The 12,592-nt window shown below is 49.0% G+C and overlaps 1 protein-coding gene across 1 annotated transcript; it reads right to left on the bottom strand.

Moving 5' to 3' along the window:
• Window positions 1-612: 612 nt before the first annotated feature.
• LOC120358958 lies at window positions 613-9,541 on the bottom strand. Its single transcript, XM_039454965.1, has 2 exons — window positions 9,182-9,541; window positions 613-2,239 (listed from the first exon to the last, which is right to left on the bottom strand). Exons 1-2 carry the CDS (start codon window positions 9,473-9,475, stop codon window positions 923-925), a joined length of 1,611 nt encoding a protein of 536 aa, XP_039310899.1. The 5' UTR covers window positions 9,476-9,541; the 3' UTR covers window positions 613-922.
• Window positions 9,542-12,592: the final 3,051 nt, after the last annotated feature.

Here is a 12,592-nt window from a genome sequence, read left to right as displayed (position 1 = left end):
TTTTTTAAATAATTAAAAACCACTCCATAATGCATGGTATGCGCACCCGTCCGTGCACTATGAAAGTGTTCCCCTTCGATTTTGACGAGTCTTTAATACGTTGTCGTACAGATCAAAATAAGGGACACGTATTTTTTTATACGTGCCCACTCTCACTTTTAGGGGTGAAACATCCCTTTGAAAAAAATCGGTTTTGTTTTTTCGAAGCGTGTATCGTCGAAACTGTAAGAGATAGAGAAAAATGTTCTGAATAAAAGTTGAATGGTTCGAAGAGTACTTTACAACAATAATTTAAAATAATTTTTTTTTGTTTTTGTGAGATATTTAATTATTATTAACATACATTTCACATAGCTTTCAATTATTTGAGCACGACAATATTACATGTATACTCACGATGACATAAAAGATAAAACTAATTAAAAGAAATCATTGATGCATAACGATAGCAACTTACATTACTTCAATGCTATTTTATTACACTGTTATGTATACCGCACCATAAAAAAAGATGAAACTCTATTTTTTAACGTTAAAATATATATATAATAATTACATACAATTAGGCATGATTTATATATATAATTTTACGTATTTTTATATAACCATACATAATTGTTTACAGTGATATATGTATAGATAGATATACAATATTTCTCTTCAGCTTACAAAAGATTGTCAAGAAGGAGTCTTGGTTTACAATATTACTCTAAAATTCATGCATCCATTCACACAATTCTACGCGCTTGCTACCTATTCTTCATCTTCCTATTCTCTACCTATATACATCTCTACACACTTTATAAATATTTTACCTTTTACATTTTTAACAATTATATAATGATTACAGAAAGTTGTGTGCAATTATTATATATAACTATCACATAGTTTTTATATATATTTACATATATTTACATGAAAATTACGGATTATATGTGCTACAGTAATGATAGTCTTCGTAAAAATGTTTGAAACAAAAATATTCGCCACACCATGCACAACGCATAAATGCGGCCTTTCCACAGATACTACATTTTGGCACATGCTTTTCAGTTTTAAAATAACAATATTCTACAGGGTTTTGAAAGTGGTCGGGACGCGTTTCTACATATCCGCTTTTAAACCACGAATATTTAAAAAGGTTTTTAAATCTAGGTGAAGATAGTTGATTGTGAGTTAATGATTGTAATTTAATTATTTCATTACGGGAGTGCAAATTAATATCTTCCTCTTGAAGAATGACATTATCTGAAAATGTTCGCACAAAATTTTTCCAAATTCGGAATCCAAAGACATCTAGAGGCTGAATGATACCCGTCGTCTTCTTTGGAATGGTTAAAAATGTAACTTCTTTACCTTGTGGTACATGTTGCTCTAGCTGGCTCGGGCAGTGTCTCGTCCATGAGTCAAGTAGAAGCATACTTTTACTGCCAGTATTCGGTAGATATACTTCGGTGAACCAAGTTTTGAAATGTTCTGCAGTGAGTTTTCCTGATTTTGAAGCCTGGATGTATATGTTAACTGGACGAAATAGAGTTTCTTCCACCCTCGGTCCAAATGTTCCTGTAGACTCCTTCAAAACGATGTACAGTGGTGAAAGAAGATTTCCACTTGCCGAAATAAGAGGCATTATAGTATAACTATGTGTTGTTGAAGATATACTTTGAACTGCTGCCTCAATTATTTTCACTCCTGATTTCGCTAATGTTCGCCCAGAATGTATTTCAAGGTTGAAGCCACTCTCGTCTGCATTATAAACTTCTTCTAGTCCTATAGCTGGGATCTTGGACTTTACATTTGAAACAAATTCTTTTGCGACATTTTGTATATTTTCTTGATCTTTAAATGTAAATTGCGTTCGGAATGCGGTTATTTTTCGAGAAACAATTCCGTGTACTTTTTTAAACTTCCAAATCCACCATTTACTTGCCCTGAATTCGGGTAGATCCACTTGATCCTTTGCCTCCAAGGCCCATAATCTTAAATTCATATCATGAATGATTGATTTTCTATCACAAGCTTCTTGAAACTTGTGCAGTACATATTCCGCAATAAATGCAAATTTATCTGCATTTGTTCCACCTTTTTCTAAACTTGTCTCCCACCTGTATAGTTGATGATAAGATTTAACCTTGCGGAATTTGTGTTGTACTGCACTTAAAGTTCTACAGGCCTTTTTTCCACTTTTCCAAAACTCCACAGCTTTTCTCTTATAACTGAAGTCGACTATGCCTCCTTCATCATTGTAACAAACCGCCTTTCCGCTCCCCCCTCGGACCGTCCATCGTTCCGGGCTGTCCGGCCGAACAACCGCCGGACAGCAGAAACACGGCGCATAGCGCCAAAAATATACTCCGACACCGGCGTAGCGCGCGTTGACGCATCCGCACGTGAGATCTGCGTGGCAGATCTCCGCGCGCACGCGCTCGACCGGAGTGGCGACCGCCGGACCGATCTCGAGCGGCAGGGAGACCCCCACCGATTCCGTACCGTTCCGTACCCCCGCACCGTCCCTGCTCTCGAGATTCGGGTATATAAGCGCCGCCGCTCCGAGAGTCGAGCGGTCTTCTTCTCCGTCCACTCTCCGATCCAGAAGAAGCCCAACCTAGCGCTCACTTGGGAGTTAAGAGCCTTAGCTTCCGCCAAGCAGTCTTGGCAAGAGCCTTCCGCTAATCCCGATACCGCCGATAAAAACGGGCTCAAGTACATCTTGGGCTCCACCAGGAGATCCTGGTCGGCGATTCCCGATCCGCCGTCCTTACTACGGTATCGACTCACGGCCTGGGGTGTGGAGTTCCGCGCCTCTACCAAGGGCTCTTGGCGTGAGTCGATCACCACCGCCGAACATCGCGGTATTAACCGCTCGCGACGGGAATCCCCGCTCCGCGTACACTCGCACCGAGCGCGCGTCACTTACGGCCGTGGCCACGGCCTTCAGCAAGGCCACGGTCTGCGCGCGTCAACACCGGCTCCGAGTTCCCGGAAAACTCGAGGCCGGAATTCCGCGAACTCAGCCGCGACAATAGCGCGATCCAGACACTTGTAAATACCGTTCGTTACGTCCGCGCGCTCCGTTTTCTCGTCCGTCCGTCCGCGCGTAGCCCTTAAGTTTGTTGGGTCCGTCCGAGCGTCACCGTCATCCGTCCGTCCGCGCGTCGTGGCCAAGCCACTCCACCTGTATATAGTCAACACAAAATAAACGCACTATTGTATTTACCACCTAAAGCAACACCAGTCTAGTTCTCTTGGCGACCTCCCTCCGCGTCCTGGTCCGTCCGCAGTCACGCACCGCCCCGTGCGCGGAAAAAGACGGGTCGTTACATGGCGCCCGAACAGGGACCGTTTACGCTTCCGACCGCGGAGAACTAGACCCGTACCGATCCGATGCCGCGGAGCTGGATATACCATATCGACCGCGCCGAACTGCTCCGACAATTACAGCACGCCGATCTCGCCACTGACGGAAACGTCAACGAGCTTCGCCGCCGACTCAGCGAGTTTCTAGTATTGCACCCCGAACACGCGCCGGCCGGAGTCATGGCCGATCCACCCGCACTTAACGTTACCGTACCGGAACCGACCGCCTCGACCGAAAGAGACTCCCCCGCGAAAGTGATGAACCAGATCCGTAAGTGGGGATGTCACTTCGACGGGAAGGACCCGGTGTCCTTCCTGGAACGCGTCGACGAGCTACGAGCCGAATACGGCTACGACGACGCGTTGCTCCTCCGCGGACTGCCGGAGATGCTACGGGGAGACGCACTCCTCTGGTATCGCAACAACCGCACCGCGTGGGGGACATGGCAGGAGTTCCTCGGAGAATTCCGAGAGTACTACCTGCCGCGCCGTTACTTTGCTCAACTCCGGCGGGACATTCAAGCCCGAACGCAGGCTCCGGAGGAGCCCTACCGCAAATACGCAACCGACGTACTCACAATGATGCGTCGCGCCGGGGGTTTCGGAGAGGAGGATCAGCTCGACCTCCTCTACGACAATATGCACCCCCGGTATAAGCTATACGTCCGCCGCGACGACATTCACCGGAACACCGAGTTGCTACGGCGAGCCGAAGAATTCGAGCACATTAGCTCGCAATGCCGCGAACGGCAACCCGCGTCGAAGCCGCCCGCGAATTCGGCTGCCACCGCCTACGACAAGGACACGTGCTGCTGGCGGTGTAAGCAGCGCGGTCACACGCGGTTCGAATGCCGCCGCGCGGCCCGCAAGTTTTGTTCCCAGTGCGGGAAAGACGACGTCTATACCCGCGATTGCCATCCGCCGCCGGGAAACGCCGCCAGGGCCGGGGGCACCGAGACCGCTCCCCGGTCCTCCGAATAAGGTACAATCCGCGACCGCACATCGACGTCCCCGTCGGGGATACCACGCTCACGGCCTTGCTCGACTCAGGCTCCGAAGGCTCATTTGTGAGCACCGACGCCGCCGAACGCCTCCACGGGAAGGGGTACACGACAATACCCGTCACAGGCCGGATCTACCTCGCGGACGGCTCCAGCACGCCGGTCGAGACGTGCCTCGTGCTGCCGGTTGTATTCCCGGCGCGCTCGTTCCGCCACGAATTCCGCGTGCTACCCGGACTCGACGTCGACATGTTGATCGGCGTCGATGTCATGGCACGAGCCCGGATCACGATTCCTCCGCCGCCACTGCACCGGGAGGAAGACCGCCCGCCGCGAGACGCCGTCCGTCCGACAACCGTCGCCAGCACCGAACCCGCGGAAGACGCCCGCTTGCAGGCTTTCCTCGCCGAGGAACTGCCAAAGTTCGACCGAGTACGTGGACCGACCGACCGCGCGGAACACGTTATCCGCGTTAAGAACCATCCGCCGATCAAGCAGCGCTACCGTCCCCGAAATCCGGCAATGCAGGCGATCATCGACCACGAGGTCGACGAGATGATACGCGCCGGAGTCATAGAGCCGTCTCGCAGCGCGTGGAGCTCGCCGATCGTCATCGTGCGCAAGAAAGACGGAAAACCGCGGTTCTGTATAGATTTCCGCCGCGTAAACGAGGTGACGGAACGCGACGCCTACCCGTTACCACAGATACCCGCCACGCTCGACAAATTGAGAGGCGCGCGGTACCTCTCGACGATCGACTTAATGAGCGGCTACTGGCAGATACCCCTGGCCCCGGCAAGCCGACCCGTTACCGCTTTTACCGTGCCGGGTCGGGGGTTAATGCAATTTAAAGTGATGCCGTTTGGGCTTCACTCCGCGCCGGCTACCTTCCAGCGGTTGCTCGACGATGTCCTCGGGCCCGAACTAGAACCGCGGGTTTTCGTCTACTTGGACGATATCATCGTCGTCACCCGAACGTTCGACGAGCACCTCGCCACGCTGCGAGAGGTTTTCCGCCGGCTACGCGAAGCGCGACTCCGACCGAACACCGAGAAGAGCCGTTTTTGCACGGAGCGGCTGAAGTATCTCGGCCACGTGGTCGACCGCGACGGAATCCGGACCGATCCGGAGAAGACGGAGGCTATCGCGAACTGGCCCGAGCCGCAGAGCGTGCGGCAGATACGACAGTTCCTAGGCCTCGCGTCCTGGTACCGCCGTTTTATCCGAGACTTCGCGACCGTCGCCGCCCCGCTCACCGCGCTCACACGTAAAAATGCCCGCTGGTCATGGGGGAACCACGAGCAGGCGGCCTTCGAGGCCTTGAAAACGACCCTCACGTCCGCACCCGTGCTAGCCTGCCCGGATTTCGAGCGACAGTTCGTGCTGCAAACGGACGCAAGCACGACCGGACTGGGTGCCGTGCTCACCCAGTACTTCCCTGAGGGCGAGCGCGTCATCGCGTACGCGAGCCGAACGCTCAACAACGCAGAGCGCAACTATAGCGCGACCGAGCTCGAATGTCTCGCCGTACTCTGGGGGATCCGCCGAATGCGAGACTACCTTGAGGGTTACCGCTTCAAGGTAGTCACCGACCATCAGTCACTCCGGTGGCTGCAAAAGCTAGACTCACCGACCGGACGTTTGGGCCGATGGGCCTTCGAACTACGACAATTCGACTTCGAGGTGCAATACCGGAAGGGGTCGCTGAATAAGGTTGCGGACGCGCTCTCGCGGCGAACGGCCGTTAACGCCGCCGCGAACACGGCTTGCGCGTGGTACCGAAAGTGGTGGGACATCACTTCCACCACTCCCGACGCCGCCCCCGACTTCCGCATCGCGGACGGTCGCCTCTACCGGCACGTGCTCCACACGCTGGACTTCACGGACGCACCGAACGACGCGCAGTGGAAGGAGTGCGTGCCGCGCGAAAACCGAGCCGAACTCCTCCAGCGGTACCACGACGCACCGACCGCCGGACATCTCGGCACCGCGAAAACGATCGCTCGCATTGCCCGCCACTTCTACTGGCCGGGAATGTTCCGCGAGATCTCGCGCTACGTACGGCAGTGCCGAACCTGCCTAGCGCATAAACCAGAGCAACGGCGACCGGCCGGATTGCTCCACCCGACCGACGTGTCACAGCCATGGCAACAGGTAACGATCGACCTGGTAGGGCCGCTTCCGCGGTCAAGCCAGGGGCATACATGGCTGTTGACAATGCAGGACCGGTTCACGAAGTGGCTGGAAATGCGAGCGCTTCGACGCGCTACCGCCGCGAATGTCGCCACCGCACTGACCAAAGCCGTCATCCTGCGGCACGGCTGCCCCGAGGAGATTTGGTCAGATAACGGGACCCAGCTCCGCTCCGCGACCCTGACCGACCTGCTGCGTGCGCTTCACATCCGCCACCGTCTCACGCCGGCGTACGCCCCGCACTGCAATCCGGTCGAGCGCACGAACCGAACCGTCAAAACAATGATCCGTCAGTACCTACATCGCGACCACCGCAAGTGGGACGAACGCCTCGCCGAATTGCAGTTCGCGTACAACACCGCGACTCACGACGCAACGGGGCATACGCCGGCGTTCCTGAACCACGGCCGCGAGTTACGACGGCCGGAGGAACGCACACCAGCCGGCCCTCCGCAACGACCGCACGCGTTGCAGCGCCGACTACGTGAGACGTACGCGCTCGTCCGCATCCAGCTGGCCCGTGCGTTCCAACGGCAGCAACAGTATTATAATCTGCGTCGGCGGGAATGGCGACCGAAGCGGGGAGACTGGGTGTGGAAGCGAGACCACCCCCTCTCCCGTCGTGCGGATGCGTTCAACGCAAAACTCGCGCCGAAGTATATAGGGCCACTCGAGGTACGCCGCATCATCTCGCCGGTAATATACGACCTCCGAAGCGCGGGGGGCAAGTGGTACCGGCACGTCCATGTCCAGGACCTCAAGCCGGCCCCCGCTCCGACCGAAGAAACCGAGTCGGACACCAACGACGACGACGACGACGCGGCATGCGGCGCGCTCGTGACTCGGCCGGCGAGCCGAGCGACGCTCCGGCAGAAGCAACACGAGAGCACGGCCACGGCACGTGGGCAAATTCCTACGACCAGCGCGCGCACCGGTAGCCGGAATTCGAGCGCGGATACCAGGAACCGATCGGCTCATTCTCAGAAGAGATATGGAGCACGACGGTATCCTCGCCGAGATCGCCGAGCTGCTAGGCGAAGCTCCGGAGCCGTACGACCCGGCACGGCCCGGAATGGAGCCACCGCCAAGGACAAAACCGCCACCGGCACAGGGGGACACCCCCGTGGCTACCACCAGCCACCGACGACCCGTTGCCACCGTCGGGGTACGCCGAGGCCGCCTGGTACAGCCCTCCGACCGACGAACTCAGGAGAAACGGGCCTGGCTCATGCTGGAGCCACCCCGTCCGCCGCCACGCGTCGCCCCCGAGCCGCCGCCGCCACCGCCACCGACACCGGCACCGCTACGCGCCACCGGACCCACGCCACCGCCACCGGTCGCCGTAGAAGTGGAACCGGGGATCATCGTCGAGGTCCCCCACTTCGCGGTGCACACCAGCCGCGAGTACAAGCCGCGACTTGGCAACCGCCGCTGGCATCTGCGGTTCGACCGTAACGGCCGGCTCCGGTCGTGCAAGGAAAAGTCCTACGCACGGCCGGAGAAATAAGATGAATTAGGCCTCTGAATTCAGGCCTACTCAAAGGGGGGGGTGGTGTAACAAACCGCCTTTCCGCTCCCCCCTCGGACCGTCCATCGTTCCGGGCTGTCCGGCCGAACAACCGCCGGACAGCAGAAACACGGCGCATAGCGCCAAAAATATACTCCGACACCGGCGTAGCGCGCGTTGACGCATCCGCACGTGAGATCTGCGTGGCAGATCTCCGCGCGCACGCGCTCGACCGGAGTGGCGACCGCCGGACCGATCTCGAGCGGCAGGGAGACCCCCACCGATTCCGTACCGTTCCGTACCCCCGCACCGTCCCTGCTCTCGAGATTCGGGTATATAAGCGCCGCCGCTCCGAGAGTCGAGCGGTCTTCTTCTCCGTCCACTCTCCGCTCCAGAAGAAGCCCAACCTAGCGCTCACTTGGGAGTTAAGAGCCTTAGCTTCCGCCAAGCAGTCTTGGCAAGAGCCTTCCGCTAATCCCGATACCGCCGATAAAAACGGGCTCAAGTACATCTTGGGCTCCACCAGGAGATCCTGGTCGGCGATTCCCGATCCGCCGTCCTTACTACGGTATCGACTCACGGCCTGGGGTGTGGAGTTCCGCGCCTCTACCAAGGGCTCTTGGCGTGAGTCGATCACCACCGCCGAACATCGCGGTATTAACCGCTCGCGACGGGAATCCCCGCTCCGCGTACACTCGCACCGAGCGCGCGTCACTTACGGCCGTGGCCACGGCCTTCAGCAAGGCCACGGTCTGCGCGCGTCAACACCGGCTCCGAGTTCCCGGAAAACTCGAGGCCGGAATTCCGCGAACTCAGCCGCGACAATAGCGCGATCCAGACACTTGTAAATACCGTTCGTTACGTCCGCGCGCTCCGTTTTCTCGTCCGTCCGTCCGCGCGTAGCCCTTAAGTTTGTTGGGTCCGTCCGAGCGTCACCGTCATCCGTCCGTCCGCGCGTCGTGGCCAAGCCACTCCACCTGTATATAGTCAACACAAAATAAACGCACTATTGTATTTACCACCTAAAGCAACACCAGTCTAGTTCTCTTGGCGACCTCCCTCCGCGTCCTGGTCCGTCCGCAGTCACGCACCGCCCCGTGCGCGGAAAAAGACGGGTCGTTACATCATCAACAACGCATTCTTCAGGTTCGAAACTGCCTTCATCTTCTTCTTCTTCTGCAGGCGTAATATGTTCTACAACTTGCGTGGAATGTGGCTCCGACGGATCTTCAAAATCAAGCACGTAATCATGATCTATCAATATCACTGAACGTGTGTCCTGAGCTTTTTGTAAAATATTTTTAATTTCGTTATGTACTTCAATTTCCACTGGTGTTATAGGTGTCTGTGTTATACTCGCAATTTGAAACGTAGTAGCTAACATGTTTATTACGTTTGCTACATTAAACGGCGTCATTTTACAGAAATTTCTGTCAAGCACTGATTACTAACGACAGAATGGTAACTGATTGACGTCGCAAATGAAACTGGAAATAATACTTCCTCGGATATATTTATATGACTCAAAAGACGCAATTACATGAATTTATTTACCGCGCGAATAGATTTTGCGCAAATAGCTTAAACGTTAGAAAATTGATTTCCAAGAAATCTTTTATTTAATCTTATTTATCGTCTGGTATGCAAAATTAAGAGGCGCGGTCGCGTCTCGCGCCAAATGACATGCGAAGCGAAGACCGAGTTTCTTTTTAGTCTAGACATCAAGGTGACTTTATGTTATTAAACTTTACTTCGAAAAATAGCAACGTATTACATTACTTCAATGCTATTTTATTACACTATTATGCTATTTTATTACATTATTATGCACGATAAATAAGATTTTTCCTGGAACTCTATTTTCTAATAGGAGATGACGAAAACATTTCGAGGACAGTCTGCGTAAATATTAATTATAAAATCGCGCACATCTAGAGAAATATTTACGTAACATTTGAATGTATAATGTTCGAAGTAAAGTTAATAAATAATGTAAGCATACCTATATTAGAACAGTAGTATAAATACGTAAAACAATAGTATAAATGAAACAGTAATATAGTGCTATCGCTTTGCGTCAGTTTAGTATATTTGCAACATTTTTTATTGTGAAAAATGAAATCCTGTTCAAGCTGTGGCAAATCTTATCAACCTAATCTTCCAGTAAGTTCTTTTATTAGTTACATGAATAACATTAATTATTTGTACTTTCTATTATTATTGTTTTTATTTTGTTATCTATTATAGTTTCCGCCTTCAAAATGCGACACTTGTAAAGCAAGTGTCCCGGTGAATATAGTACGACCACTCATTGATGAAACAAATTCTTCTACAGCTCCTCCTTTTACAGCTGAAAAAATCATGCGGCGCGGTGGCGGAAGAGGAGCAATAATTCAAATACTACGGGAGAGGCGGGAGGCTCGTGAAAATCGTTAATTTATAATTTTGTATAATTTTTAATTTTGCCTTTCCACGACAATTAGAATATGTAACTATTTTTTACTCGAGAGTCGTTTACTCAAGTTTAGTTGTTTAACAATATTTTGTTAATATTAAGATATTTATGATAGCGGCTGATGAAGGCCTAGTGAGGCAGAAATTGGTTCCGCGTTATTATAATAATGTACATTGCTCGCTAATGTATAATGCTTGCTCCTACTTGTACATAATAAAAATACATGTAATTTAGAATAACTTGATTATCATTCGTTCTTGGCCCGGCTAAAATTTTATACGAGCGAAACAAAATATAATACATATTTCTTCATATACGTCAATGATTTCTTTTAATTAGTTTCATCTTTTATGTCATCGTGAGTATACATGTAATATTGTCGTGCTCAAATAATTGAAAGCTATGTGAAATGTATGTTAATAATAATTAAATATCTCACAAAAACAAAAAAAAATTATTTTAAATTATTGTTGTAAAGTACTCTTCGAACCATTCAACTTTTATTCAGAACATTTTTCTCTATCTCTTACAGTTTCGACGATACACGCTTCGAAAAAACAAAACCGATTTTTTCAAAGGGGTGTTTCACCCCTAAAAGTGAGAGTGGGCACGTATAAAAAAATACGTGTCCCTTATTTTGATCTGTACGACAACGTATTAAAGACTCGTCAAAATCGAAGGGGAACACTTTCATAGTGCACGGACGGGTGCGCGTACCATGCATTATGGAGTGGTTTTTAATTATTTAAAAAAAATGGAAATGTTGCAACATAGCTTTGTCATATACCGTTGAATTCGTAATAAAATAAGCTTTATTTTGCTTATAAAAAAAAATAAAAATTTTGAAAAAAAATAGGTAGGTGGTGGGGGAAAGTATTAAAAAAAATAAAAAAAAATTTTTCTTTATCACTGTTATAAAGTACTCTTGCAGCCATTCAACTTTTATTCAGAACATTTTTCTCTATCTCTTATAGTTTCGACGATATTTGCTTGGAAAGAAATAATCCGATTTTTTTCAAAGGAATGTTTCACCCCCTTAAACTGAAATTGGGCACCAACAAAAAATATTTTTGTGTTACGGATGAACTCCTCTATGTGTACACCAAATTTCAGAATTTTTTGAATTTTCGGGTTGCCAAACGTTCCTTGTTAGAGGTAGACCTGAGAAAAATCAAACCACATTTTTGCTGGGAAAAATATGCATTGGAGAAAGATAGAAAGATAAAAATAAATTTAATAAGGCTCATTCAATCTAATTAGCTATGTTTCATTATCATATTCATATGCACTTTGTCAATCATATCTTATGACTATCATATCACTTGAAAAATTTTATACGTAGCATTCGTAGGAGTATAATATAATATTGACTCTAATTAACGCAAAATATATATTTTTAACTGCATATATTTATTAATAATACACTTATTCAACACATTTTTGTACGAGACAAACGAATTCGGCTGAAAAAAATGCATAATATATAATCTTGTCTATACAAGAGACATATTATTTATTGTGGATGGGAGTTGAGGTTAATTATATTCACGTAAGCAGTTTTTGATTTGCTTGGTATATACATATATAGTGTGTGTGTGTGTGTGTGTGTGCGTGTGCGCGCGCGCGCGCACACACACACACACTATATATGTATAATCTTTAATTCCTTTTTAAATAAAATTCAAGTGATACTGTCTGAGTATTTTTATTGAAACATTTTTCTGTTCTAACCTAAGTGGATGTACTTAATTTAAAAAAGTTTTAATGAAATATGTAACATTTAATCTCAAAGAATTAAACAGAAATGAGAATGTTTTATTAAAATAAAAAATTTTTAAACTACAAAAAATTGGCGCTGCTAAATGTCTAACTATAATCTAAATAAAATGTTGTAAAACAGCAGCGCCAATTTTTGTAGTTTAAAAATTATTTATTTTAATAAAACATTCTCATTTCTGTTTAATTTTTTGAGATTAAATGTTACATATTTCATTGAAACTTTTTTAAGTTAAGTACCTCCACTTAGGTTAGAACAGAAAAATGTTTCAACAAAAATACACAGACAGTATCACTTGAATT

This window comes from Solenopsis invicta, chromosome 11 (assembly GCF_016802725.1).
Source record: "Solenopsis invicta isolate M01_SB chromosome 11, UNIL_Sinv_3.0, whole genome shotgun sequence".
NCBI lineage: Eukaryota > Metazoa > Arthropoda > Insecta > Hymenoptera > Formicidae > Solenopsis > Solenopsis invicta.
The sequence above is the reverse complement of the archived record's forward strand: the minus strand, read 5'-3'. Positions and strand labels throughout refer to the sequence as shown.

Coding starts and splice junctions, on each gene's coding strand:
- LOC120358958 (XM_039454965.1), bottom strand. CDS start 9,475: ATGACGCCGTTTAATGTAGCAAACGTAATAAACATGTTAGCTACTACG. Junction 2,240..9,181: donor AAGAATGCGTTGTTGATGAT/GTAACGACCCGT, acceptor TGTTACAATGAT/GAAGGAGGCATAGTCGACTT.